General features: G+C 37.4%; 1 protein-coding gene across 3 annotated transcripts in view; it reads right to left on the reverse strand.

Moving 5' to 3' along the window:
• PDSS2 (decaprenyl diphosphate synthase subunit 2) overlaps window positions 1-26023 on the reverse strand; it is a 269187-nt gene that overhangs the window by 101652 nt on the left and 141512 nt on the right. For all 3 annotated transcript variants that reach the window (XR_006519200.2, XM_044757198.2, XM_014868397.3), the window contains exon 3: window positions 4333-4531. Coding sequence is in view for 2 of the 3 variants with exons in the window: in XM_044757198.2 (XP_044613133.1) it covers window positions 4333-4531 (199 nt within the window). In the remaining variant the exon portion in view is untranslated. The remainder of the gene's footprint in view (window positions 1-4332; window positions 4532-26023) is intronic.

Below are 26023 nucleotides of genomic sequence, written 5' to 3' on the forward strand. Positions count from 1 at the left end.
TCTAAAAATCAGCAGGTCTATCTTACGAAAATATGTAGCTTAAAATATGATGGGAAGGTAGGGAAGAATGCTACTTATCTCCCTTCTCTGTATCTTCCAGATTTTTGGCAGGGTATATGGTTATCCACAATAAAGTCTACATTTCCTAGACTCCCTTACAGCTAAGTGTGGCCATATCACTAAAGTCTGGTCAAAAGGATGTAAGCAGAAGGATCTCAGATAGCTTCTGAGAAATGTCTTTAAAGTGATGACACTATATAATTTATTATCCAAACTGGGACACTTGAGAGTAAAAGGGAGTGCTAAAATAATTAAAATTTTATACTTTTTGAAATTTGCATTTATTCACCAACAGTCGATTTTATCATATTGGTGGACTTGTTAACTAGTTCTACTCAAAAACTATTTTCAAAAATAAAATTTCAAAAGAAATAGAAATAACACATATCTATGTATATTAAAACAAAATGAAAAAGAATTTCTTTACATTGATTACCTGAATATTAAAAAACAGACAGTAGAATAATTATTCTTGGTACATATTCACACACTTTAATTTGTTTCTTAGCCATATCTGTCTCTAATATTGTGTAACTGGCTTTTTCTGAAGAATGTGCTTTTTAATATATGGCATTTTAAAACAAAACTGCCAGTAATATTCTTCACAGTTGCACTGTATGATTAATTAATTTGAAATTATTGATACCTTCAATTGATTCTTATTGGTAGATCACTATATCTTTAATTGAGAAAATGTTCTTTCTACAGGTTCTGAGTTAACCTGGTAAGCTCAGAGCAAATTTGCTAAATGGCAGGGATACTCAATTCTAATTTTTTTAATGATGAAAAGTGTAACTACTCCAGCTCAAATATTTTCAAGGTACTGTCTTTTTTTGCTTCCTTCAGAGTACCTTTCTTTGACAAATGTTTTTATTTTTATAAGACAACACTTGTCAGATAAATTGTTTCTATGATTCTTTTGAATGTTTTGCCAAAATTAGATGCAAAATCTAGCCTTTCTCAATTTCATTTCATTCCTGTGTGTGTATGCATAATTTATTCAAAAGAGGAGCACGACCAAAAGATTCTTCCTGCAAGGTGAGATATTCCAGATCATAATTATAGAATTGCAAAATTTAATCCTGTGTAGTATTTGAGTTGTTACAATTTATTTTGTTCAGTTCTTTCCTTGCTATTGTAGGGAAAAATTCCAATGGAAGCTTTGTTTTCATTAATTATAATTCCCTAAAAGCTTCATTTGCTGTTCCATTTGTTGAACACTTGATTTAAGATTTCTAACTGATGGGGGCTGGCCCAGTGGCGCAGCAGTTAAGTGCGCATGTTCCGCTTCAGTGGCCTGAGGTTTGCCAGTTCGGATCCCGGGTGCAGACATGGCACCACTTGGCACGCCATGCTGTGGTAGGCGTCCCACATATAAAGTAGAGGAAGATGGGCATGGATGTTAGCTCAGGGCCAGTCTTCCTCAGCAAAAAGAGGACTGGCGGGAGTTAGCTCAGGGTTAATCTTCCTCAAAAAAAAAAAAAAAGATTTCTAACTGATTTTGAACAAAATATCACGAAAATTTTGATGACCCATTTATAGCAAAGTTCAATACCATTGTTGGGTATAAAGATTTCAAAAATCTCATTGATGACAGGCAACAAAGAGAGAAAGCACATACTGCAGCGCTGAAGTGTATTTTTATACTCAACATCAGATATATCCCTCAAATCTTGTACTTCAGAGACTCTGACTATAAAGATATTTGTCAATTTTTATAACAATAGCTTCTATTTTAATTAGTATAACATTGACGCTTGTTTGGATGCAATTATGAATTATGGGCATGCCATAACCAAATCAACTACTCACAGGTTTCTCAATGTAGGGAGAACATTGTTTTTGCCATAACAGTGTGTATTTCACCAAAATTTGTCCTTTATTATTATTATAAACAAATAATTTTATCTCCCATATTGAACTTTCAAACTGAATTTCCAATCTCACTCATAATGGTTTTACCTCTGACAGAATATACTTCCAAAAGCTTTACCTTGATTCCATGAATGGATAGAAAAAACAAATCATTTTTAGAATTAACTAAAATGATTTAATTGTTTAAAGTAGCTGATGACAGACAACTAAAACTGGAATTATTTAACTTTTTTGCCAAGTTCTTCTCCTGCCAATAGAGCTAACAAACAAAGCTATTGCTTCCCTTTTTCTACGTGCACATAAAAACTTGTAGTCAAGAATGAGTGAAATTAACTTGGAAGAATAGTAATTTATCTAAATAAAAGTTAGACTTCACAGACTGCTATGCATATATATCTTCTGCAACTGCATGTATCAAATCATCATCTTCAGGAAGTCTCCTTAAAGTAACTACTAACTTTGGAAGTAGATCTTGGCACTTTTTCAGCAGATTTGACTCTTCTTGTTTTCATGTGGTCAGTGACACTGCTATGGCCTCCACAGAGGATAGTAAATATCAACAAACATTTTGTGCAAGTTACACATTCCTTACCAACTTTCTCAAGAAACAAAAATTCAGTACTTTTAAAAAATGAAACATATACTCTAATTATGTTGAGCTTACTGCTGCCAAAAGGGTTTATTGCAAAAACAAAGTGTTACCAAATAATAAAACAGCTATAGGCTTACATCATACAAGCAAGCAGGCTCAGTCTACTCCCTCTGCAAAGAAGTGATCAGCCTTGATTTCTCATACATACTTTATAGACACCAAACCTCTAACTTACACTATTTCCCACTGAGATTTTGGACTGGTACTTGGTGGCTTTGTGACTCTTGAAGCCCATGCATGGGCCATAGTACAACGGGGTGAAACACTAAGTGACCAGCTGGGGCAGCAGTGTCAAATCCTTCTGCCACCCGAGACAGGAAGGAGTTACCTGTCCCTAGACATTCAGTGCACTTTGTTGTATCAGCAATTGCCCTACATTCTGTTCCTGATTGGGAGGTGTCTGAAAGGGTTGGGAAAAGAGATGAGTTATTGCTGGTTGTCTTTCAGATATAATAAGACCTTAACATGAGAACTCTTTCCACTGTACATGGATCTCACACACTATTAGCCTACACTAGACAAAAACTGAGGCAGAGGCTGGACATATGAAGTGGAGATCTATGAAACCCACCCTGGTTTATTCTAATGTAATTATTAGTAATCATTCTGTTAAAAATGAAAAATCCAGGACAAATGCTAAGTCAGATAGGATTCTGGGAGAGCAGACTTAGACTGAGACTGTCCTTAGCAAACCAGGAGGTATACTCACTTGACCTTCAGGGGAAGGAGATGTGCCCTGCTCTGCTCCACCCCCACCCCCACCCCCACCCCCAGACTCTGCTTCCTTCCAACTGACAGGAGTGAGAACATGATGACAACTACCTTGGGCCATAAAGTGGTAAGACAGAAGGAGCCTGGGTTCCTGACTTTGTAGAATCACCATTCTAACCTTGGACTGACTAGTCCTGGATGTTTTTACATGAGAAAAAATAAACTCCTATCTTGTTTAGGCTACTGTTATTTTATAGTCAAACCTAATTCTAACTAACATATAAGAAACACCTCTACAGTCTTTCTAGAAAGCAGCTTGGCAATATGTATCAAGAACAGTAAAAATGTTTAAACCCTTTGAACCACTTTTAGGTATTTATCTTAAAGAAATAATCTGGAATGAGGAAATTGATGTGTAAAGATGTTTACTTCAGATTTACTTATGATAGTAAAAAATTAGAAGCAACCTAAATTCCAAAAATGAGGAATTTGTTAAATAAATATTTCATCTAAATAATTTAATATTATACAACCATTAAAAAGTCTATGAAAAGTGTTAATAACATGGGAAAATGCCCATGTCATAATATGAAGCGGGAAAAAACAAGCAGAATTTTACAAAAGCCTTATATGTGCAAGTTGTTACCTATGTTACAAAAAAAATTCACATACATAAAGGTAGGAATAAACAAACAAACAGAAGACTGAAAGGAAATACATCAAAATATTAACTAACAATGATTATCTCTGGGTAGTGAAATAGGTAATATTTATTTATATCTTCTATATATTAAATATTTAATACTATCTTATAATTAACAAATAATTTCATTTATAATCAGAAAAAAATATAAACTCATTTCAAAACTTTCTTAGCATTTACCACTTTTACTGGGTGTTGACACTGCATCAACAGCAGCAAAACTTTACTGAGCATCCACATGAGGGGCGTTGGGTGCACAGACCTCCGTGGCTCCAGCCATCAACCAAGAGCCACCTAAAGGTTACCCAGACCGAGGCAAACTCTGCTTTACCTTGGTGTTCTGTAGCAGAGCTAGTCCATTGCAGGCATTTGCTAGAAGAAAGTCTCCACTCAGGATAGCTATTTTATTTCCAAATTGCATGTCTTTCAGTGGCCCATCAGAAGATTGCAATTCATTTAAATTTACTATCCCACGATGTACAAGGAGAGCAGTATGGATAAGTTCTGTGATCTCTGCCAAACTTCTTTGACTAAAACATAAAGGAAAGATTTGTCTGAGTGTCAAAAATACCCTCTTATCAGTAATATTGGACTTCAGTTTTCAACAATAAAATATTTCAGTGATTAGTCTGTTTTTTTATTATTCCTTTCTTATGAAGTTTTTTATAGAGTTCTCCCCACTGAGTAGTTTGGGATCTACAAGCAGATCTTGACACCTTCCTTCTTTATAATCTTGCTCACTCTCTATCCCAGGAGTAACCAGGATTCCCCAGAGAGAAGCTGGCCAGTGGAGGGCCACCTTCCACTATTCCATTTAGATACTTTGTTTTCAGTATACCTCCCCCGCTTCCGTAACTTTAGGATTTCTGAGAATCCTTACTAGTATCTAACAGAACTCAAATTTAAGTGGGAACATAAGCTGTGTCAGACATTAAGCCAAGTATTTTTATACATTACCTCTTTTAATCCTAAATGCAAAGCTATGGGCTTTACAGAGATGAATAAAATGTGGTCTCTTTCTTCAAGGACCTTACCTTTCAGAATAAGAACTAAGATATACACCTTAAGTAGTAAATAAGATAGAGAAGGCCCTTGCGGAGCTTACAGTATCATACTGTATCAGATGGGATTTCAGGAGATGTTTGGTTCTTTTTTGTATTTTTCTATAGTTTGTACATTTTCTACAATGACAAAACTATTACTTTTATAATAATAATAAAATCAGTAATTACTAAAAAATTTAAACCTCATAACCCCCCTATGATAGGTATTACCAACCTCTTTTTACAGGTAAGAAAATTGTTGCATATAGTTAAATGACTTGCCTAAAGGCACACTGTAAGGTGGAAATGGAAATCTGTTAGAATCTGTTATAAATGGCCCCATGTGAATCATGCCTCTTGGTTTCCAAGCTCCTGTATAGTTCCTTCCACACTAACTCTGGGCTTGGCTATGTGACTGACTTTGGCCAAAAAGACATTAGCAAATGTGACACAAGCAAAGCCTGATAAGTGCTTATACATTAAGGCTTGTCCAAAGCAGTGACATGAGTGACCCCAGGCAGAACAAGCATCTAGCCAATCCACAGAATGGTAAGAAATAAAATGGTTGTTTCAAGTCACTAAATTTTAGGGTAGTTCGTTATACAGCAATAGATATCTGATACAGAAACCGTATATCTAGGAATGGGGTGCTGCTCACAAAAGCCTCAAATATGCCTCAATGGCTTTGAGTCTCAATGGTGGGGGCTAAAGGAAAAGGCTGAAGAAAAAGCAAGCTCTTAGTAAAAGCTGGAAAGGCAGTAAGGAGATTGTTCCTGCAGGACTCAGACAGGACATACTGGTTTTTAAGGTCGTTAGACAATTGGCAAAATGGTTGCCTATGGTAACTTGAAAGACAGAAAATATATCTAATAAACTTATGGATCTGGATAAGGAGATTTTCCAGCAGAATGCAGCAAATGTAAGCTGGAGTTTTTTCACTGCATATGACAAGGTAACAAGAAAGAGATGAGCTAAAGGGAGAATTGTTTAGTTTGGAAGAATAATTTAGAGGAACAATAAAGGATCAAAGACTTGCTAGGTTGAAAATAAAACTGATTCACTTTTCCAGTCTCTCCAGGACAAGATTCTCAAAGTAAGAAATGGTATTAGAAAAAAGACCAAATAAAAAGTACGGCTATAAGAACTTTTGTAAAGACCTAAATATTTAAAGTGATGCCTAGTAGACCCCTTAGGTAGACAAAGGGTCTTTAAAGAACTATAAGGGTATTGTCCCATGGCAGCCTGACACTAACCTAAAGTAGAGAGGTCTGTCTCAAAAAGAATTATGGATGTTGTTGTTAGGATATGGAATAAACTCTAATGAGATTCACAGAAATCCCAAAAAGTTTTGTTCTTTTTTTTTTTGAGGAAGATTAGCCCTGAGCTAACATCTGCTGCCAATCCTCCTCTTTTTTTTTTTTTTAAAGATTTTATTTTTTTCCTTTTTCTCCCCAAAGTCCCCTGGTACATAGTAGTATATTCTTCGTTGTGGGTCCTTCTAGTTGTGGCATGTGGGACGCTGCCTCAGCGTGGTTTGATGAGCAGTGCCATGTCCACGCCCAGGATTCGAACTAATGAAGCACTGGACCGCCTGCAGCGGAGCGCGTGAACTTAACCACTAGGCCATGGGGCCAGCCCCTAATCCTCCTCTTTTTTGCTGAGGAAGATTGGCCCTGACCTAACATCCGTGCCCATCTTCTTCTATTTTATGTGGGACGCCTGCTACAGCATGGCTTCACAAGCAGTGCATAGGTCCACACTGAACCAGTGGACCCTGGGCTGCCAAAGCAGAACATTCGAACTTAACTGCTGTGCCACCAAGTCAGCCCCTTTTTTTCCTTTTTAAAGATTTTATTTTTCCTTCTTCCCCCCAAAGCCCCCAGTACATGGTTGTATATTTTAGTTGTGGGTCCTTCCAGTTGTGGCATGTGGAATGCCGCCGCAGCACAGCTTGATGAGTGGTGCTAGGTCCACGCCCAGGATATGAACTGGCAAAACCTGGGCCCCTGAAGCAGAGTGCACAAACTTAACCACTCAGCCATGGGCCCAGCCCCTCCTCCTCCCTCTTTTTAATGGAAGTGACTATTGTAGTTATCTTGTTCCTGACTCACCATTGTACGTTGGATGTGTAGTGGTGGTGGGGTTGGGGTAGATAACTTGTACTTTTAGTTCCCAGGTCCCTGGATTAAGAGGGGCTGCAACTCTGGAGCCACATCCACATCTGGACCTAACATAAGTTATGAGATCATGGACCTGGAGCTTGATGCCATGAAATAGATGAGACTTTGGGGTCTTGGGAGGTGGTCAGTATATTTTGCATAAGGGAGGAATGTGAATCACTGGGACCAGTGGGTACACTGTGGCAGATTGTTACACTAATGGCCACTAATGAATCACATCTCCTGATATCCACGTCACATGTGGTCTCTTCCTTTATTGACTCTGAGCTTGATTATGTGACTTGTTTGGCCAATGGGACACCAGCAAATGTGAGACACACAAGCTTGGAAAGCTCTTTTGCATTGGGGCTTACCCTCTTGGAATGCTGCCCTGAGACTATATGTGAAGAAATCTAGTCTAGCCTCCTTGAGAATGAAAGAGAGGTGCCCAGCTCTCCTAGCCACACTCAGCCCCCAGTTAACCTACCAGGTAAATGCAGCCACATAAATAAACCCAGGAAAACCCAGCAGAGTAACAGTCTAGGCAACTCACAGAACTATGAGAAACAAATGATCACTATTTTCGTTTGTTTGTTTTTGAGGAAGATTAGTCCTGAGCTAACATCCACCATCAATCCTTCTCTTTTTGCTGAGGAAGATAGCCCTGAGCTAACATCCGTGCCCGTCTTCCTCTACTTTATATGTGGGATGCCTGTCACAGCATGGCTTGACAGCAGTGCGCAGGTCCGCATCCAGGATCCGAACCAGGGATCCCCAGACCGCCAAAGCAGAACGTGCAAACTTAACCACTGTGCCACCAGGCTGGCCCCAAAATGATCACTGTTTTAAGCCACCAAATTTGGGGGCAGTTTATTATGCAACAATAGATAACCAATAGAGACTTCAAAACCCAATCTATTTCTACTATACTAGGCTGCCTCCTAAATATGCCAGTTAAATGATTTTTAAAAGTTCCTCTGAAGAAGGTAAATTTGAGCTGGGCCTTAGAAAGATAAGCAGAATTTCCACAGCTGGAGAGAAAGTGCAGAGACAACAGTAGGGATTAGAAACCCCAGAATAAGGAAGAACAGGACTTAAGACTTCGCAAAGGCAAGAATAGAAAAATGTGATCCGGGGTGAGGTCAGTTTGGCCAGAGTACAGGGTCTGCGTGGATAAGTGAGAAATCAGAATCTGGAACTAGGTTATGGCAGATTAAAGGGTGTGCATTTTATTACTTAGGCAATGTTTTTGAGAAGGGAGGATTATATATATTTTTTAATGATTTGGGAAGAATATTCTGAAGGTGATACGTAGAAAATCTGAAAAAGTAAAAAAAATGAAAGTAGAGAGATCTTTGGAAGAAGCTATTACAAAGGTCCAAGGGAAATGTAACAAAAGGGCTTGACCTAAAGGTCAAATTTAAGCATTTAACCTAGGACAACAGCCTTAGACACGGAGACAAATAAATATAAAATAATCAAATAATAAATATGAGACTCTTCTTTCAAAAAAATATGGTACTAGCTTAACAACCATAATACAATAACTACATAAAGATACAATTAGATAAAGGAGCCAAGCAAGGTGGCATCTATAAAAGAAAAATCACACTTTTAATTTCCTTTGTTAAAAAAAAAAAGTAAAAGAATATGTAAAAATGACCCAGTGGAAATATTGTACTTGATTACAAATTGGAGAAGAAGAAGATGAACCAGTGAGTTAAACAGCTTCTAAGAAAACAGCAAATTCATGATTTAGATTAAAACCTCATTATATCCCAGAGAAAATGACCAAGGTTGGAGGCTTCTAAGACTACTGAGAAGTTAACAGAAAACATTAAAAAATTTTTTTAAAAATTATCCTTTAAAAAAGTGACTCAAAGAAAGGAATAAAAATGTATTTTATTAGTATCCTTTTTCTGGTTTACAAAATCATTCACTGTAAAGATCCATATTGCCACATTTCACAAAAATTGCACAATGAGATTATGAGCAACTATAAAACTCAAGAAGGTTTAAGCATTGGATAAATCTTTTATGCAGTTCAGCTTATGAAAGAAAGTAATAACCAGGCATGCAAGAAGTTGTAGGTGTTCTGAATCACCCTAAGGATGAAAATGAATGATTATGAGCTTTTAATAAAGACATCTATAATCATAAAACAACATTCATTAAATAAATAGCAGTCCGTAAGTGCCACATGGCCAGAAACAACAAAAACAATGGTAACAATAAAAGTGAAAACCCATCATTTGTACAGTACCCACCATTCACAAAGAACTTTCATTTATGTATCAACTGTGAGTTTAATTACAGCAGGTATGGGGAGGTTAAACACTTGATCAAGAACATTCAGTTTGTAAAGGACAAAGCTGGAACTCAGAGCCACCTTGTCATAGTGACCAAGGATAACTTAAAATGTTTATTTACTTAATGAATAGTAAATGAAGCCGGAAAAGAAGCCAAGTTACCAATGTTACCAATGCTAGTCTATGCCCATGACAAACTTGTTCAATTTTCATCCCTAGTTCTAGGCATTACAGAAAAGAATTTCCTAGGAGAAAGCATATTACGAGCATACTTGACTTGTTCATAGTAACTGGGGAAAGCAGTTGAGTCGTTTCCAATCATTTGATCAGAACCGAATCAAGTGATTTAGCCCAATCAGGGATCTGGATACTAGTTCTACCTCCATCTACAACTTCAGACAGACCATGGGCAATCCCTTAAAACGCTCAGGCCCTTGGTCTTCTCATCACTGAAAGGAGAATAATTAGAGAAACAGTTTCTTCCAATTCCTGAATTCCAAGATTCAGGGATTTAAAAAAAACAATTACCTAGCCTGGCAGTTAATAGTTAAAAAGAGACAAAAATGTTGTGATTAATGACACCTACTTTTCTACAGGAAACAGAAATGAAATGATTGGTCATCTTTAAATCTGTCCTGCAGTTCCACCATCTAGTACTGCACTCTCAACTTCTAAGATTTTGTCATCAGATAAGCAACTCCAGATCACATTATGCAAGAGTCTAATTTAGTGTGTGGCAGAGAAGTAGCGACAGTATGAAAGAATCTGGGAAAATTTTCTTCTCATTATCTTATTCCTATTTTAGCCACCCAAAGCAATCTAGTAAACTTTCAACGTACTGGATTTTCAAAATTATCTTAAATAAAAGTCTTCACGTCATTTTATGTACACATATTTTAGTACTCTTGGGTATTTTTTATGCTAAATCTTGATTGGAAAAGAGTCAAAAATGAATACCACTTATGTTAAGTAATCAGAAAAAGGAAGTAATTACCAGATTGAAAGAAACCCTGAGGATTAATTGATGTTTTCACAAGAATTTTCACCAAATCTTTCTTTCAATTATATGTTAAACAACTTCACGTGCTTTGATCCATTTTCTTCCAACATTTCTCCTAATTTTTCAGCATCCTAGGCTTTAGAAGTAAGGATGGCAGACATTGCTAGTTACCTATCCATTCTTTCCTTCCTCACTACCAACATACCTTCAACTATATTTGGAGTGACTATGTATTCACTTAAAATACTCACTTCTCCAAGATCCCCTGAGGCTAGAGGTGATTGCGGAGCACCTTCTGGCCAAGAATGTAAGTAGAAATCCACTACATGGAATTTCTGAGAAATCTACTGATTTCCTGGACAGATTCAGTTGGCGTGCACCTTTGGCATTTTGGGCTTTCCCCTTCTTCCTGTCTAGAACATGGCACAGCTGCATGGAGGCACAGTGGAGACTTGGGGATCCTAAAGAGGGCCCCCAACCTGGGGATGGTAGAGCAGGAAGAGAACAGAAACCTGGACCCCTGATAATCTACTTCTGTGAGGGCTATACCAGCTCTGAGAAGCCCATCTCTAGACCTCTTGTTATCTGAGATAAATAAACACTGCACTCTTTTAAGCTACTGTTTGTCAGAGTCCTGTTATATGCAGCTAAATAAATTCCTGAAAAATACGGTCAATAAAAGTTACACCATAAAAATGGCAAAGACATTTTACCCACATACTTCTACACTCTGGTTTTATTCACCTAATACTATCTTTTGGAGATAGTTGCACATTATTTACAAATACAGAGTTTCCTTGTTCTATTTAACATCTCTACAGAGGTCCACTGTATGGATGTACCATACAACTTTTGCTACTATAGGGTAACTAATAAATCTATTTTCAACAAATTTTAAAAAATCAGCCCATGTGTCACTTCTTTTGTGAAGTCTTTCCTCATTTCCCCAGAGATAACCCCTTCTACGCTTGAAAGTCTTTGAACATAGCTCATTCATTTATTCTGCTATTCCTTATGTTCCTTATGTTCACTTGAAATCTCTTAAAATGTTTTACATGTTTAAGTTGGTGTTAAAGTAGTAGAAGGGTCAATTGTGTTTCACCACACAGGCAAGGGAGATAAAAGACAACAGTCTTCTTTCTCTTTCTTTCTTACTCTATTTTTTTCCTTTTCCTTCCTCCTTCCCTTGTTTTTTGAGAGGTTTGAAAAAAATACAGAAAAGTACAGAGAATAATATAACAAATACATAATATTCCATCTAGAAATAGAAAAGGCTTACACTTTGTCATTTTTAACAAGTTTTAAAGATGCGTTTTTTTTAAAAACCTTTCTTTTGGGAATTTTCAAACATACGAAAGTGGTAAATACAGCATAAAGAACCTCTGTGGACCCTAATCTTGTTTCAGCTATACTTTTCACTCTCCTTCCACATTATTTTGAAGTCAAGACCACATATCATGTCATTTCATCTAGAAATATTTCAAATATCCTATTTTCAAAAATGCCTAATAGATGGGGCCGGCCTGCTGGCATAGCGGTTAAGTTTGCATGTTCTGCTTCCGCGTCCTGGGGTTTGCAGGTTCGGATGCTGGTGAGGAGCTACACACTGCTTGCCATGCTGTGGCAGGTGTCCCACATAAAATAGAGGAAGACTGGCAGCAGATGTTAGCTCAGGGGTAATCTTTCTCAAAAAAAAAAAAAAAAGCCTAATAGCGATTATGGCTCCCTCTGACTAAATTATTTATTACTAAAAATGAAAAAGATCAGAAATTAATTACTACATTAGTTTAGTAATTACTTTGAGCCAATTAATTACTGTATGCTGAGCACTTTCTATAAAATAATTTTCCAAGCATAATAATAACTCAATTAACAGATTAATAAAATCACGTAAAACACAACAGCTCTCTGAGGTAAGCATTATTATCTCTATTGTACAGAGGCAGCTGGGCTGCCAGGCTAAGTAACTTGCTCAGGTTCACATAGCTGGTAAACTGCAGAGCTGGATGCAAGCCCAGGGTTGTCTGATTCTAAAGCCCAGGCTCTCTGCATATCAATAGAAAACTAATAAAAATCCCAAACACAAACTGTACAAAATTCAGAGTGTTTCTGTAAGTACTAAATGTTAGGCAAGAGTCATTTATTTAAAATCATTTTATTTGAATTCTAAAAGCTTTTTTAATTGGAAAACTGACTTTTATGTTCATGCAAGAAGAATAAATTTGAAAATTACAAAGAAAATTTTGGAAAAGAAAGCAAATTCCTGCCATTCTAGATTTTAAAACTTATTGTGAAGCTATTGCAATTTTAAAAAGTATAGTAATATGAGAATAAACTAATTGATTAGTGGAACGGAATCCAGAGATACAAACATTTTTGGAAAATTATTTATAGTAAAGCTAACACTTCAAATTGTTAGTGAAAAGATTGATTATTCTTACAAAAGACATTGGGGCAGCTGGCTATTAATTAAAGGAAAAAGTAATAAAGTTATATCCCTACCTTACACCAAGAATAAAAGTACATTTAGAAGGATTAAAGATTTAAATGTGAAAAACAAAATTATACATTTAGGAAAACATTTTTATGACCTTGAGGTGAGAAATCCTTGTAAAATAAAATAGGAAGTCATAAAGAAAATAATGGATAAATTTGAGTAGTTAAAATACACAAAAATGTTTATTAGTAAAATAAACAACTTTTAAAAAGACAGGCAAATACAGACTTGAAATAAAGTATCTGTAATGCAAACAATAGGCAGAAAATTATATTCAAAATATGTGTGGAGCTTATTGGACAAGAAATTAAAAGGAAAAAGATAAACAGCTCAAGAGCAAAATGGGAAAGGATATTAAGAGATAATTCCAGAAGAAACACAAATGGCCAAAAATCATATAAAATGTTGCTCAATCTCACTAATAATTTGGAAAAGGAGTATAATAATAATGATGATGATGATGATGAGATAATACTTTCAGTTGATTAGCTTGTAAAAATGAAAAAGATCAGAAATGAGGCAAGCAGAAAGATGAAGAAACATGTGATCCATCGCTTCACTCCGCTGCTCAAACCCTCCAGTGGTTCCCCATCCCACTCAGGGAAAAAGCCAAAGTCCCTACAATGGACTCCAAAGTCCAGGACAACCTGCAGCTCTTCTAACCCCTAACCTCCCTGACTTCCTGCTACTCTCCTCCCTTTTTGCTCACTCTTCTCAGCTCCGTTAGCTTCCTTGGTGTTCCCTGAACATGCGAAGCCTGTTCTTGCAAAGGCCGTTTCACCTGTCTGGACTGATCCTCCCTTATATATCTACAAAGCTTGATTACTTGCCTCCTTCAGGTCCCTGCAGAGTGCACCTGATCAGTAAGACTTTCTCTGACCACTCCATTCATAATAGCAACCCTCCCATCCCTACCAGTTCCTCACTGCCTGCTTTTTTTCCTCCATAGCACTTACTGCTATCTGACACACTAGCTGTTTTATTTGTGTTTTGCTTTTCTCCCTGGCCCCACAGAAACAAAGCTCCATAAGGGCAAAGGATGGAGTGGGTAGGGGGAGGAGCAGAAAAACGTACTTCAAAAATACCAAAATATGAAAAATATCAAGGCATATGAATGATAATAAAAAGGAAAAGTATACGCTTTTAATGTGAAGAATCTTTCATGGTGATAACTAATTATAAATGTCAAATATTAATTTTTTATAAGTAGGACAGATGCAAAGTTCCAAGAAATTCATTCAATTCATTGCAATAATTACAGAAACATAATGATTTTCCTATTTTGCCATTTATTCACCTTGATAACCTAAGTGAAGATAAAAATTTGAATTTTGAGTTTGCCATGATCACAGCATTCAAGACTAGTTTTGATTCACTTTTGCATTTGGAAATGAAAATTCTGATTTTAAAAACAGGCTATTGAAACCAAAAATCTCAACCATTAAAAGCAAAATGCCAAAACTATAGGCTGTAGTAATGGTGACCTCCAAATAGAGATCCAGTCACAGGTTCAAGGGATGAAAAGAATGACCATGTACAAAAACAGGCACACAGATCAATGGAACAGAATTGAAAGCCCAGAAATAAAACCACACATCTACGGACAGATAATCTTTGACAAAGGAGCTAAGTACATACAACGAAGAAAAGAAAGTCTCTTCAACAAATGGTGTTGCGAAAACTGGACAGCCACATGTAAAAGAATGAAAATAGACCATTCTTTTCTGGCATTCACAAAAATAAACTCAAAATGGGTCAAACACTTAAAGGTAAGACTTGAAACCATAAGACTTCTAGAAGAAAATACAAGCAGTACACTCTTTGACATCTTAAAAGTATCTTTTTGGACACCATGTCTTCTCAGACAAGGGAAACAATAGAAAAAATAAACAAATGGGACTTCATCAGACTTCCACAAGGCAAGGAAAACAGGATTGAAACAAAAACACAACCCACCAAGTGGGAAAAAATATTTGTAAATCATATATCTGACAAAGGGTTAATCTCCATAATATATAAAGAACTCACATAACTCAACAACAAAAAATCAAACAACTCGATCAAAAAATGGGCAGGGGATATGAACAGATATTTCTTCAAAGAAGATATATGGATGACCAATAGGCACATGAAAAGATGCTCATCATCACTGATCATCAGGGAAATACAAATCAAAACCACACTAAGATATCACCTGACACCTGTTAGAATGGCTAAAATAACCAAAACAAAAAATAACAAATGTTGGAGAGGTTGTGGAGAAAAAGGAACCCTCATACACTGCTGGTGGGAATGCAAACTGGTTCAGCCACTATGGAAAACAGTATGGAGATTCCTCAAAAAATTAAAAATAGAAATATTATATGACTCAGTCATCCCACTACTGGGTATCTATCCAAAGAACTTGAAATCAGCAATTCAAAGAGACTTATGCACTCCTATGTTCACTGCAGCATTATTCACAATAGCCAGGACATGGAAGCAACCTAAGTGCCCATTGACTGATGACTGGATAAAGAAGATATGATATATATATATACAATGGAATACTACTCAGCCATAAAAAAGGATAAAATCGTCCCATTCACAACAACATAGATGGACCTCGAGGGTATTATGTTAAGCAAAACAAGCCAGACAGAGAAAGACAAACTCTGTATGACTCCACTCATATGTGGAAGATAAAGACATGGAAAAAGAGAACAGATTAGTGGCTACCAGGGGAAAGGGAGATGGGGGGTGGGCACAAAGGGTGAAGTGGTGCATCTATAACATGACTGACAAATAATAATGTACAACTGAAATTTCACAAGGTTGTAAACTATCATAACCTCGATAAAAAATAAAAAAATAAATAAGTAAAAAAAAAGAATGACCAGGCCTTACTTCCAGCTCTGACCACACACATAAGCAACCAGTGAAAGTACTGAGGGCTCTGTGTCTCTTTCAGGAAAGTTCATCTGACATTCTAAGTTAGAGTATACAGAAAAGAGGCAGAAAAATAAAAAGCCTTTGCAGCTGATCTCATTCAAAGAGATTAGATACCCAAGTCTCTGTTAGAATCTTGCTATGCCATGAAAACACAAGGTCTGGAATGAGGCGGAAAAAAGAGAAAAATCCTTAAGGAGTACTTCAATAAAAACCTCTAAAACAAAGTTTTCCCATATTCAGTACTGTAATTCTGAACTACTGGCAGTTTTTCAGAAACATAATTTTAAAATAATCACAGCTTAACACAAAGACTTATCTGTCTTAGTTTATTTCCAAAAAAGAAAGCTCAGAATTTTTTAAATTTTTAAGTAAAAATTGTATATATTTAAGGTGTATAACATGATGTTTTGATAAACATACATAGTGAAATGATTACTATAGTCAAGCTGATTAACATATCCATCTCCTCACATGATTACCTTTTTTTTTTTTTAAAGAAAGCTCAGGGGGCCAGCCCAGTAGAGTAGTGGTTAAGTTTGTGTGCTCTGCTTTGGCAGCCTGGGGTTTGTGGGTTCGGATACCAGGCGTGGACCTACACACCACTCATCAAGCCACACTATGGCCGCATCCCACATACAAAATAGAGGAAGACTGGCACAGATGTTGGCTCAGCAACAATCTCGCTCAAGCAAAAAGAGAGAGATTGGCAACAGATGTTAGCTTAGGGCCAATCTTCCTCACAAAAAAAGAGAGAAAAGAAACAAACAAACAAACAAAGCTCAGTATTCATATGTTCTGTAATGAGTTCCCTCCATACCTGCCAATCAATCTACAAAGAGGTGAGCTGCCTTCAGTGGTGGTAGTCATACTGGAGAAGGCAGAGGATGTTGGGATTCAGCAAGGAGTCACCACAGTTATTACCAGAAATTAGCCAGCCAAAATGAAATTTGTAATACATTTTCTCTTTATGCATGAACATAGTGAAGTTCTGCTTAGTGATCAACTAACACACCTATGAAACGAATAAAGCACAACCAAGCCAGTTAGCTTGGATTTAAGAACATTTTAAGGAACATTATTTTGAGTAACTAGACACAAACTTGACATTGCCAACACATAATTATCCTGCAGGTCCACTAGATGCTTACTATAAGCAGGGAAAGGGGTAGCTAATGAACAGCATCTGGTTTCTGGAAACGGTTTAAGCTGGGCTGTTTTCTGCCAGAGAAGCAAAGGGAAAGTCTAACTAGGATGCCTTATCCAGGTCTCTAAAAGTACTTTTGGCTTGGGTATCACAAAAGGGGTTAAAAATACTCAAGACTACCAAAAAAGGCTAACAAGACATCTGGGTGCTGCGGCTGTCACTGTCAGGGCAGCCCTTGGAGGGAATGCCCATATCAATTCGGTTTATCAGATGGACAGCTGATCAACATTAAACAGACTTGCTCTGGGCAGACTGAGCCGTGCTTCCTGACATGAATTCCAATGAGAGCCCTCTGCACTCTACCACCGAGCTCTGCCATTTTTTACTGTTGCAGCTCCCTGGACATATGGGAATCCCTAGTGATGAGCACATAAAGCTGCCTCTAACTCAAGTGACGGCTCATTTCTCCCGGCTGAAGGCAGACATTAATATCCTGAGGAGATCAGACCCGCCTCTCTGACCCTCATCTACCGAAGCAAAACGACTGTCCTATTTCTTCATTTAATAAGCTTTTAATGAAGAAAACCCCAAACCCCCTCTCTGACTGCAGCACAGTTCTACATGAAAAGGTTACACAAATACATCCGATTCCTTGTCAAAGTTTTCCAAAATATCTGTCCCCCTCCCCATTGGATGTCAGTGCTGTCACTCGCCCTCCCATTCTTCATGCTGCAGTACATGAGTTTAGTTCTCTGCTCCGATAATTATGAGCCCTCTCCACGTTATGGCAGGTGGAAGATTAAAGAACTGATTACAAAGAGTGTGCTGCTGTTTCCATTTTCATTACAAATCTCTTTCCTCGAAGGTTCATCATTTAGCTATGAAAACTGCTTCAGGCACAGCCAAACTGGGAGAAATGACAGTCCAGTCACAGCCCAGAGAGTACACCAGAAAATGCTTCTTAGCTAAATTAGAATATGAGAAAGCTAAAAATATTTGGTGAATTGGAGTTGGCATGCATACTTTGGTTTTAGCAGGGATTAAAGGAAGGATGTGCAATGGCAAATGAAGACAATGACTTGATTTTTACCTGTGAATCTTGGAGACTGCTTAAAAATAAGGGGACTCTGAACCATTACCGAAGTCTAGTGGTGGGCCCACTGCCTCTTGCCGGGGCTCTGTGAGTTCTGAATGGCGTCACGAAAGGCTGAGGTTTGAGTGTTGTCTTCTTCAGAAGGCACGCAGGGGTTCGGAGACGTGTGCAGGCTGCCTGTTAAATGGGCCCGGGAAGCACTGCAGGAGGTAGATGCCACTCCGCAAAGTGCTCTCGACTGAATTACGGGAGGCAGGGACAGACCGAAAAGGAAGCTTCGGCAGGCTTCATTTAGACCACGAAATGTGTCTGAGGCTGGGAAATATGAAGATAAGGTGAGCATAAAGGGGCAAAGATCTGTTTCCTATGAAAAGGGTGTCAGGGCAAAGGCTGTACAGTGATATGCTTTAAATTAGGTTGCTTACACTGCTATCTAATCATCCCAGGTATCGAGAGTCACAAGAACAATTCTTAGTGTTCCCCCCAAATATTTCAGCAGGTCTTTTCATGTATAAAAGCAGAGTGGTCCCCCAGCATGTTTAAACTATAGACAATAAAAGCTATGGGCAGGTACTCAGTATGCAGGTTAATGCACAATTCATAACTTATTACATCCCAGATACTATGCTTTTTTAACATAGCATCTTATTTAATCTTCACCAAGTTTAGTTATTAACTCTATTTTATAGATGAGGAAATGGATTTCCAAAGGGGAAAAAAACATCAGAAAGCCTCTATAGGAAATATTATCCAGGAGAGGGAAAGACACACAATCTGAACATTAAATGAAAGGAAGATTTAAAATCAAATGACATTCCAAATTCCCCTTAAAACAATCAGACCCCACAAATACTCTTGTTACCATGTATAGAATTATTTTCAAACTACAGATATGGCTTTAAAAATTCTTAATAGGGTCACTAAAGGCTACTTTATCTTTTTTCTTTTTTTGGTGAGGAATATTGGCCCTGAGCTAACATCTGTACCAATCTCTCTCTATTTTGTATGTGGGATGCTGCCACAGCATGGCCTGATGAGCGGTGTGTATGTCTGCTCCCAGGATCTGAACCCATGAACCCCAGGCCACCAAAATGGAGCATGCAAACTCAACCACCGTGCCACCAGGCTGGCCCTGGCTTTATCTTTTATTTATTTATTTTTTTAAAAAAGCTTCATTGACATATAATTTACATATCATAAAATTCACCTGTTTTTAACTGTACACTTCAATGAATTTTAGTATTTTAGAGTTGTGCAACCATCACTACAATCTAATTTTACAACGTTTCCATCACCCTAAAAAAATAAACCCTATGCTCATTTAGAGTTATTCCTTATTTAGGCTATTTGTCTTGATTTTCCTTTCAATTTTTCAAGTATTTGGAATTTTTAATGAAATTAATTATAAGGAGCAACAATATAAAATGGAAATGCCAACATACTTTCACTGAAAAAATGTTATAATCTGTAAAATATCCACATGATATATATGTTCTTCAAAGCCAAATATAAATGACAGATCTCTTAGGCATCTGAAAGTAATGCTTGTCTGTAAAAACTGATTCCAAGGCATCTCAAAGGACGGATGGAGAAAATGGTCTCCATATACAACTTTGAGGAAACTACTTTGAAAGGCAAATGTGTACAGTTTGTTTATTCACCAAAAAATAAACATTACTTTATAACCACACCTTATATCCCAGCAACCCTTAAGTTTCCTATTTCTTCTTTAGTGTGTTTTTTGTTTACATCCACAGAAACAAGAGAAATGTTCAAAAGGCTGCCACAGCCTTGCAAGGAAAGGAGTAATATATACATAAAAAGTAAGGAAAAAGTCTGTGAATCACAATTTAGATGAGATAAAAAGCTAGCCTCATTCATTCTTTCAAACTGCATCACTTTATTTAATTTCAGTATAGACTTCATATGTGTTCACTGGGATGAAAATCCACAACTACTGATTTCAAGGGAAACAAGTATGCCATCCAAATTTCTTTTTCATAGAAAAGTGATAGAGGAAGATTAAAAGGTGAGATTAAAGCTCACCTTTTAAAAACATCACACCTATTAAATGATCTACTTACAAAAATAAATCACACAAGTCAGATGAGAGCATACTCCTAGTGTAAACAAATCACAACAGTATAAAAGTATATAGAGCTCAGGTGTTCAGTGTGGTAGACACTAACGCCATGGAGCTATTCACCACTTGAAACATCACTGGTCTGAATTCAGATGTGCTGTAAGTGTTAAAGACAGTACAAAAATTTGAAATATCTCAAAGATAAGTGCTTTACATCAAAGACATGTTGAAAATGATAATATTTTAGATATATTAGCCTAAATAAAATATATCATTAACAATTTCACTTATGTGTTTCCTTTTATGTTTTTAGCATGGCTACTAACAAATTTAAAATTATATTTCTTTAGGGTCCCACTAGGTCCATCATCCCTCCATCCTACTTCCTTCCCCATAAGTTCTCTCTCATAGTTTAGCATATTTTCTTTCAGACTTTTGCGATATGTTTTCAAGATATGTTTTTAGATATGTTTATAAGCATATAGCAAATGCAATGCCTTTAGAATCACAGAGCAAATGTTATGCATTTTCCCATAAAAATGAGTTCATACCACAGGTACTGTGCTGTAACTCGCTTTATTCACTTAATATAGTTTAAAGAATTTTCTTGTCACTACATATGGGACTACCTAATTCTTTTTGATGATGGATATTTATCCATAGTATGGATGGACCATAATGTTCTCCAGACCCCATTAATACGTATTTAGGTCATTTCTTATTTTCTATTATTATAAACAATGCTACAGTGAACATCCTAATACATAAATCTATGTGCATATGTGGGAGTATTTCTGTAGGATATACCCATAGAAGTGAAATTACAGGGTCAAAGAGTATGTCACTTAAAATTGTGTTAGATACTGCTAAATGGGCTATTCTACTTTTAAAATAAAAAGATAAATGATCTAGTCTGTGACAGACTATAATTTATCCACGAGTCTCTGAAATGACAAGGACATAAGCTTCCTGTCAGGGATTCAATGAAGAAAAACAATTCTAACCTGTGTCCTGAAGTCAGCCCAGACTCAGTGAATTGATGACTCTGGTGGGCACCTTTGGGGTGATCGCCGTGAAATGATTCCCTGTTCTTTAGAAATGCCGCCTCCCCACCCCTCACTGAGATCATAAGGTGGGTAGCCTCTGACCTGTTTTTTTTTTTTAAGGAAGATTAGCCCTGAGCTAACTACTGCCAATCCTCCTCTTTTTGCTGAGGAAGACTGGCCCTGAGCTAACATCCATGCCCATCTTCCTCTACTTTATACATGGGACGCCTACCACAGATGGCTTTTGCCAAGCGGTGCCATGTCCGCAACCGGGATCTGAACTGGCCAACCCTGGGTCACCAAGAAGCAGAACGTGTGCACTTAACTGCTGCACCACGGGGCCAGTCCCTGACCTGTCTGTTCTATGTGGCCCTCAGTCTTCTACCCTGGCTGAGTGATCCAGAGTTGAGCACCTGGCCTAGTCACGGGTGCTCAGATTCTGTCTCCAGGGAATCTGAAATTCAGAGTTATCTGGGAGTTGCTAAAGGCAATGCTCCAAAGCAGGATTTATGAACTACAGTTACTCACGTATCACTTTTGTCATTTCTCATATACCACATGTACTCTTATGTATTTAAGGTTTTCTTTAAATCTTATCTTTAAATCTTCTTTTAGGATTTTGTCTAAGAGACACCATATAGCAAAGACCTTAAGAATGTAGATTCTGGAGCCAGATTCATATCTCAGCTCTGTCACTTATTAGCTGTGCGATCTCGAACAATTTGCTCAGCCACCCTGAGTACCCAGTCTTTTCATCTGTAAAATGGAGATAACAATAGCACACGTCAGTGTTGTAGGGGTTAAATGGCTGTATATAAGTAGTTCTTAGAACAATAACTTCACATAACAAGTGCTCAATAAACGTTAACTATTACTGCTTTTAAATCAATTCACCTTAAATCTTGAAAGGAAACTTTACATCTCAGCTATTTGGTTTACATTAAAGACATGTTGAAAATGATAGTATTTTAGATATATTAGTCTAGAGTACAGGTCAGGAGTGAGTCACCTACACAGCAACAAGACCGAAACCTGTGGCGAGAGGGAGTCATCCTTTATACCACCATAGGCATTCTTATGGGGGCATCCTGGGCTTGGGGTCCCCTGGACTTCTTTCTGTTGTTGTTGAGGAAGATTCGCCCTGAGCTAACATCTGTGCCAATCTTCCTCTGCTTTATATGTGGGTCACAACCACAGCATGGCTAACAAGTGATGTAGGTCTGTGTCTCGGATCTGAACCCTTGAACCCAGGCCACTGAAGTGGAGTGCACTGGACTTAATTAACCACTCCACCACGGGGCTGGCCCTCCTCTGGACTTCTGGATGCCTCTTTTGGTGATGGGCAATCTTTTCCTGTTCCTCTAGTCCCATCCCCACCCCCTACCCGACCAGCCCTTGAACTTCTCTGAATCTGGGAAAAATCACTCACCTAGACCAACACATAAACACATCTATGTTACAGATGAGTAACTGGCAGATTAGAAAGGTCTACTGAACTACTTAAGGTCTTATGGGTTGTAGCTATTACACCTAAAATCCAGGTGCCCTAACTCCCATCTCCAGTGCTTTCTCTTCTAGAGCCAATAAATATGTTTTATGAGCAAAGAAAATATTTTCTTTTTTTCATATTGATAGTTCACCTTCTTGAAAAGAAAACTGCTAAATCTTTCAAGTAATCGCAGTGGTTGGGCCAGGTACAACTCTAGAAAGGTGGTAAGCTTGATTTCTAAGTCCCTATCTCCCTACAGCACTTGATCACCTTCCACCTCAAGCTTCTACTGCCCTCTTGTTCTTTTCTTGTCTCCCCACATCAGAACTTTTTGAAATAATCACGAGTCATTTATAATTTAGGGTGAATTAAGCTTATCCAAACAGTGAGTTTTGTTATCAGAAAACTCTGGTTTTAAATCCCAGCTTCATTTCCAAAGAGCTGTAGAACCTTACAAGTTATTTCATCCCTCCCAAGTCTTGGTTTCCTCTTATGTGAAAGGGTAAACAGGTATTTCATAGGACTTTTGCAAGGAGGGAATAAACTTCATTCATTGAGCAAGCAATAAAGATTTGTGGAACACCAACCATCTGCTGGATAGCGGACAAGACTTTTCCTAATTACACTGATTGCTTAGTGGGGTAGACAGATAAGAAATGTCTTTTGTTTCTTTCATTTCCTTTTTTACAAAGTGGGCCTAGTACTCTACCTTTATTTATTCATTCAAGAAACATTTATTAAGTATCTGTTACATGGCAGGTACTACCCAGGGCACTAGGAATACAGAGTAGGCTAAAACATGGTTCCAGAAACCTACAGTGCAGTGGGGAAGGGGCGTGACATTATTCTTAGACCTTCCATGCTGGACACTAAATTTAGGACTTTTCAGAGTAGAGGGATAATGAAGACCTTGGGTGTCCATCATCCCATCCTGCTGCCTCAGTTACAGCTGTAGAAATCGAGGTTCAGAGATTGTAGTACTTTGTTTAGTACTTTGTTCAGGGCCATACAGGTAGTTATCCATACAGGTAGCTGGAAGTACAACCCTTATCTTCTAATCATTCCTCTACATTAATGCTGCTCCAAGAAGCAGACAAAATAATTTAAGGGTAAGTTTTTTAGATGGAATTTTCTCAAAAAATTTCTGTTTAGTGATAAAGTCAACACAGAATAATCATTCTTTTATTATGCTGGAATGTATATGTTGCAGAAATTATAACTTATTAGTGGTTCTTCAGATATGCATATGGTATGCAAATATTTCATTATACAGAAATTTTAAAAAAAATTGAACTAGTATTTGACAAGCAACCTTAAAAACCAATTAATATTGATTACATGGTACTAAAATAATCAAACAAGATCACAGAGATGAATTGTGTAATCCAATTTGTGAAATCTGTCTTTTCCTGCATAATAAACAGAAATAGAGACATCTAAAAATGGCTCCTGTTCACCTCAGAAAATACCTTAACTTTACAAGATATGTTAGGTTCACAACTTCTGGCTTTAAGCCCCAAAAAGTCATAAGCATAAGGATTTGATTTTCCCAGAGCCCTCAAAGACCACATTACTTTTGGTTGCACCTTCTCCCCCGCCACAACTATCTTTCTCTTTTCCAAAGTCTAACCATGACTTCTCATCCTGGCCTTCTGGATCTACAGTGCTCACATCTACTCCTGGAAAGGCAAATAATATGATTTATTAAAATATGCACATATTTTAAGAACATACATTTTAAACAAATAATTAATAAAATGTACTTTAAAAGTATGGCCAAATTGCACATGGCTCCACCAATCTTGTATTTCGTGACCTCCCATGATGTGGCAGGCACTGTGCTTGGTGCTGCCTTGACACCGTAAACACATCAGAGTCCTGCTCCCAAGGAGCTTAAAGCCTGGTAGTGACAAAAAATAATGAACAGAAACAGAGATATCTGAAAATGTCCCCTGCTTACCTCAGAAAATATATTAACCTACGCAAAAGGATAAAACTACACATTCTGATCAGCAAACATTTTAGTTGTTTTAGACCAAACTGTACAATGTCTCTCTAATTTTCCAAGTAATCTGATCTTTTTCCATTTCTTGTGGGTTTTATATTGCCTTTCATGCCTTTATACATTTCCACCTTTAATCATCTTGGCACTCGGCTACCATTACTGTCTTGCCTCGGCACTGGTCTAGTTAATTCCTATGTCTATAGTATGATTTCCTTAAAGGAAACCATCTTCTTTTCACCATTCTGCATTCTTAGATGTCCTTCCAACCAAGTCCAATCACTTAAAGAGTAATCTAAGACTACAGTAATTATTTTAAAAATACTGGTGACTCCTCTTTTTATAAATGAATGTTTTTGTAAGTAAGCTTTAAAAATAAGAAGGCTGTAAGGAATAAGATAAACCTGAAATATCTGAGTACAAGCCACCAACTTCCCCTATTAAAAACCTCCCTGATAGTTGATGATACCAGAGGTTCACAAGCCAATTTGGAAGCCAAAGATCAGCAGAACATAACAAGAAAGGAGAGTCATTTAATAAACACTTGATTCAGATTAGATCTAGTCCCATTACAACAAGCTAAAATATGTTCACCTTAATGTTTATATATATTTCCTGACCACATGAAATAGTCCACTCCTGAGTTAATGTGGAAAAAAACTTTAAAAACAAAATATTTTGATTTTTTGTACGTTAAATGAGTCAGAGAAGGTGAAAATCCAGAGAACTGTGAACCTGAATTATCTGATTATCATTATCCTCAATAAAATTATTAATAGAATATCTACTATGTGTCAGATCCTAGAAATATAAATTCCATCAATGATTATGTATCAAAGGGTGAGTGTTTATGTATTCTCTCTCTTAAAGTAGTTTAAGACATGGTCTGTGCCCTGAGGGCTCATAGTTTAGTTGGGTATATAGCACAGTAACACAAAAAGATTTAACAAGAAAACTATACTGCATATAACATAATAAGTGTACAATGAATGCCATGGTCTGTAATTGCTGTAGGGATACACAATTACGATCACTGAGGATTTGGAGGGAGGAATGGGAAGGCTCCATGGAAGAGGTGACAGGAGAGTTGGGCCCTTCTTGGAAGAGGAGCACTTAGATCAACGAGAGCAAGGATGCTGCTGCTCGCCCCCACAGTGCCAAGCGTGGCTGCCACAGCAGTGCTGGGTGGGTGGGGAGAACTCTCCAGTTGGCTTGCCGCCGCTGCT

This window comes from Equus asinus, chromosome 24 (genome assembly GCF_041296235.1).
Source record: "Equus asinus isolate D_3611 breed Donkey chromosome 24, EquAss-T2T_v2, whole genome shotgun sequence".
Lineage (NCBI taxonomy): Eukaryota > Metazoa > Chordata > Mammalia > Perissodactyla > Equidae > Equus > Equus asinus.